This window comes from Mesitornis unicolor, unplaced genomic scaffold, assembly GCF_000695765.1.
Source record: "Mesitornis unicolor isolate BGI_N332 unplaced genomic scaffold, ASM69576v1 scaffold31699, whole genome shotgun sequence".
Classification (NCBI taxonomy): domain Eukaryota; kingdom Metazoa; phylum Chordata; class Aves; order Mesitornithiformes; family Mesitornithidae; genus Mesitornis; species Mesitornis unicolor.
The window spans coordinates 1-4,595 of record NW_010209833.1 but is presented as its reverse complement, the minus strand read 5'-3'; the positions used below and the strand labels follow the sequence as shown (position 1 = coordinate 4,595).

Genomic DNA, 4,595 nt, shown 5'->3' with positions numbered 1-4,595 from the left:
GAGGATGGGAAGCCTGGGAATGGTATTTCCCAGGGTTTTTTTATTTGACAAGAGCTGTGGTCACGAGCCGGCTCATCCCGATGGAAAAGCAGGACGGGCTGCTGAGCTGGCAGCTTTACATGGGGACAAGCTGTGAGGGGACATCGTGACACATCCCAATGCAGCGAGAGGGGACAAGGGGGTGGGGATGCTCCCACAGGACAAGGACAAGAACCCATATTCATGTCCCGTGAAGCCTCCAAGCACAATTTGTACCGAAAGGAGGAGGTTGGGCTCTTCCTACACCAACACAGGCTCATGTTCTCCACACCAGGGTGACAATCCCACATCCCAAGCGCTCTCAAACACCCCACAGGGAAGATTAAAGCCCTCCTGCAGCCCCTACCGTCATCATGTAGTCCTGGAGCAGCTCTGTGGCCGTGGTGCTCAGCTCGCTCTCGCTGACCGTCTTAATGTGCGGAGACTGCTGGGTGGAGAAGGAAGAGGGGGAGTTGTCGCCCGCATCCAAGGTTTCTGGAAAGGAACTGGAACAGAAACAAGAGTTGGAGTCCTCAGGAGCTGCTCAGGAAGGTTTTGTAGCGCTGGTGCTGGTGTTTGTGGCATGGGAGAGCGGAGAGGCACGTGGAGATGCAGTAAGGCTCTGAAGGCACTGATATGGGCAAAAACTCCTCCAACTGCCTTCTCACTGCAGCAATGCAGGGAAGGAGTCCCAAACCACCTTATTTTGGCATTAAATGTGAAATTTCCAACTAGTGTTAATCAATTTTAAACAGCTGGCTTGGTCACCAGGTTTTTTTTCAGCCCACAAACGCTATCAGCGCTCACCGACTCAGGAGGGAAAGAAGTCTTTAAAATAAAAGGTTTTTGGGAAAACACTTTTCCTAACCCCAGCCGCACTCCACCAAGGGAAAGCTGCACCAAATCCCCGCTCTGCTGACGCAGGGGGGGGCTGCACGTACGCTGCATACGTGACCTCCCCTGGGGCACCAGAACCATCCAGCCACGGGCGTGGAGACCGCGGCGCCGCGTACAAACGGCGCCCGCTGTTTCAGCCAGAGCCAGCAGAGGCTTTTCAATGTGCAGACGGCAGCGGTTTCTGCTCTTCTGGGGGTTTGAAAGCCCTCAGCGAGGCTGCACTAACACGACCGGGTGCTGAGGGTTTCACTTACAAAGTGCTTGCTTCCGTTTCGTACGATTCCTTCACGTCCACTTTTGTAGAGGAGTCGTCTGCAAGGGAAAAATTGGAGAGAGAGAGAGAGAAAGAGGTTGAGCAGGAGAAATGTGGTGTTTTTCTTATGCTGTCACCTACACACACTGAGTTTTGGCTTGGCTTTCAGAGCTGGGAAGGCAGCGGGGGTGGTGCCGGGGCAGGGCTGGGTGCAGACTCAGCAGCGATGCTGAGGGGTTGTTTTATGAAGTGCTTTCGTCTATGGAGAACAGAGAGGGACAAGGATGATGGCTGATGGGCCACAGCCCCACTGGGGACACAGCAGCAGACAAGAAATGGTCCTTGTGTCCTTCCAACTCACACAAAATTAAAGCAGATGAGGGTTTGGTGGTTTTGTTTTCAATACTCTACAGGAGGGAAGCCACCAGGAGGGCTCTGACCTCAAAGGGTGGCAGGAGGAAAGGTGATGGACATGGGGAAAGATGGGGAGACACCAGAAACCAACCCCATCCTGGACTGCATCCCCACAGCGTGGCCAGCAGGGCCAGATCAGGGGGGATTCTGCCCCTCTGCTGCGCTCTGGGACCAGAGACCCCCCCTGCAGGGCTGTGTCCAGCTCTGGGCCCCAACACAAGAAGCCATGGAGCTGTTGGAGTGCAGAGGAGGCCACGCAGATGCTGAGGGGTTGGAGCAGCTCTGCTGTGGGGCTAGGCTGAGAGAGTTGGGTTTTTTCAGCCTGGAGAAGAGAAGAGAAGGCTGCGGAGAGACCTTAGAGCACCTTCCAGGACTGGAAGGGTCCAGGAAAGCTGGGGAGGGACTTTTGAGAAGGGCTGGAGTGATGGGAGCAGGGGGGATGGCTTGAAACTGGAATTTGGGAGATTGAGAGTGGAGATTGGGCAGAAATTGTTGAGTGTGAGGGTGGTGAGGCCCTGGCCCAGGTTGTCCAGAGAAGCTGTGGGTGCCCCCTCCCTGGCAGTGGCCAAGGCCAGGTTGGCCGGGGCTTGGAGCAGCCTGGGCTGGTGGAGGTGTCCCTGTCCATGGGGGTTGGACTGGGGGGGCTGTGAGGTCCCTTCCCACCCAAATTATTCTGCGATGCTATGACCCTCAGACAGGCCAGGTAAGGAAGCAGCAGATGGGGAGAGCGCGCTCTTACCGCTGTGTAAGGACATGTGCCGCGTCGGCGTGGACGCCCCATCAAATATTGCTCTGTCCAAGAAGTCTATGGTGGACTCGGTGTAAACGATCTGGAAGACTTGGCTGAGAAGTGAGCACAGCTCCTCGGCGGTCACCTGGGGAGGGAGCAAAGAAGGGCTGAGGATATCCCCATGGTTCATCTCCCTGTGTTGGGCAGTACTGGTGCAGTACATCTTTTTTTGGCTACGTAACCTCCATCCTCAGTAGGTGCAGGCACCCCAGGGAGTGTCAGAGGTGAAAACTGCACCATGGAGGCAAAGGCTTTCTGCTGTAGAAGCAGAAGCACAGACTGAGATCAAAATCTCTGGAGCCAGACACCGGATGAAACAAATTTCCAGGTCAGCATCAGGAAAATGCCCTGCTTTGCAAAATCCCATTGTGGGGGGAGATTCAGTCGTCTTCACCCATTTCCTGCTGCTGGAGAAAGCTCTGGGTAGCAGCACCAAGGGAAAACCAACTTCTGATACCCTCTGGTGTCCGAAACAGCTCCTGTTTTCCTCCTCTACACAGCAATTTGTGCGCCAGCAAAGCCCAACCCACGCCTTGTGGTGTTAAAACCAGGCCTGTGTGTGTGACACAACCTATGGCCAGGTCACCCAGCAGAGGGGACACTTGGTGAGGGCAAGATGAGGCCACCCTGGCCCTCGTGGCTCTGCGCCTTCAACCTGAGAGCTTGTGGTCATGCCAGTTTAAGACACAGAAAACCTCTCAGTGATCCCAGTCCCAGCGTTGTCACAGTCACAGAGTGACTCTTGAGGCAACCCCAATGCAGGGCAGTGTTTGAATGGAGTGGTTTGAGTCTTACTTTGTTTTCTGTAGCCAGGACCACCAAGCAACAAGCTTCGACGGGGACCACCCCGCTCTCGGACAGCGAGCCCGAAGTCAGGGCTTTGGAGCTTTCAGCGCAGAGACTTTGGCTTGGGGAGATCCCGGGGTCCTGAGCTGAGGAAGAGAAAAATCGTGATGGGAAAGGGGAGAGAAAAGCAAGGGGTCCTTACACAGCAAATAAGATAGTGATGGGGATTAAAAAACCCCAAAGCAGGAGGGTAGAGGATCCCAAATCTGGGAGAAAACACCCAGGAAGAGGGAATTCCACAGGGTCAAAGTTGTTGAAAGAAAAGCCTATAATTTGGAGCTGGTTTCATTTCCACGGCTTAGCCAGCCTCAGAGATCCATCAGCACAATTACAGCCTCCTAAGTCACTTACTCATTTATGCTATAGGCTGTCCTTTGCCGTCAAGGGGTTTATAATCCCCTAAGTCCCTGTCCTTACAGCCTCTAAGCAGCTCAGCCTTCCGTCAAACGCTCCAGCCCAAAAAACCACGCGGGTTTGACACACACAGAGCTGCCAGGATCCAATCTGAGGCCCTCCCTGGGTATTACACGAAGCGAGGTGTGGCTGAAGTGATGGGGATCGCCCTGGTTATTCAATGGGGGCATTTAGAAACCCAGCACCACAATCAAATCCTCCCAGGAACCTGTACAAGGGTTGGGAGGAGCGGGGCAGCTCTGACACACACAGGGACCAGGCTTGGGGAGCCACCTTTACCTGCTCTCCTTGCTGACATCCAGACAGGACCCCATAGACCAGAGCAGGATGGGCAATAGAGAATATAAAATGTTACACTTAGAGGTGTGAAATTCTTATGAGGAAGAAATTGTTGATGCTGAGGCACTGACACAGGTTGCCCAGGGAGGTGGTGGATGCCCCATCCCTGGAGATATTCAAGGCCAAGTTGGATGGGGCTCTGAGCAACCTGGTCCGTTGAAGATGTCCCTGTTTGTGGACTGGATGAGCTTAAAATGCCCCTTCCAACCCAGACTTTTCTATAATTCAATGAATTATTTAGGTCTGTTGTCACTCTGCATCACCTTTGTACTGTTTCTGGTCAGGTTGGCGGCCATCCTACATGAGGGCAACACTGTGGGCTTCTGCCCCACAACCCCAAAACACACAACAACCCCAAAACCAACCCCAAGACACACGACAAGAGCAACTTTGCTGACAACACCAAACTGGGAGGAGTGGCTGAAACTCCATGGGGCTGTGCTGCCATTCAGGGAGACCTGGACAGGCTGGAGAGTTGGACAGGGAAAAATGTAATGAAATTCAACAAGGGCAAGTATAAGGTCTTGCATTTGGGGAAGAACAACCCCGTGGACCAGTGTAGGTTGGGGACTGAGCTGCTGGGGAGAAGCACAAGGGAAAAGGGACCTGGGGTGTTGGTGGCAG

At 54.0% G+C, this 4,595-nt stretch overlaps 1 protein-coding gene across 1 annotated transcript; it reads right to left on the bottom strand.

Moving 5' to 3' along the window:
* Window positions 1-385: 385 nt before the first annotated feature.
* On the bottom strand, window positions 386-3,304 carry LOC104547345 (malcavernin-like; the record flags this gene model as incomplete). The annotated part of the gene is made up of 4 exons (XM_010192991.1): window positions 386-524; window positions 1,170-1,227; window positions 2,322-2,457; window positions 3,168-3,304. Coding segments are annotated over 4 exons (470 nt in total), but the record flags the coding sequence as incomplete, so codon positions are not given.
* Between the last annotated feature and the right edge of the window lie 1,291 nt (window positions 3,305-4,595).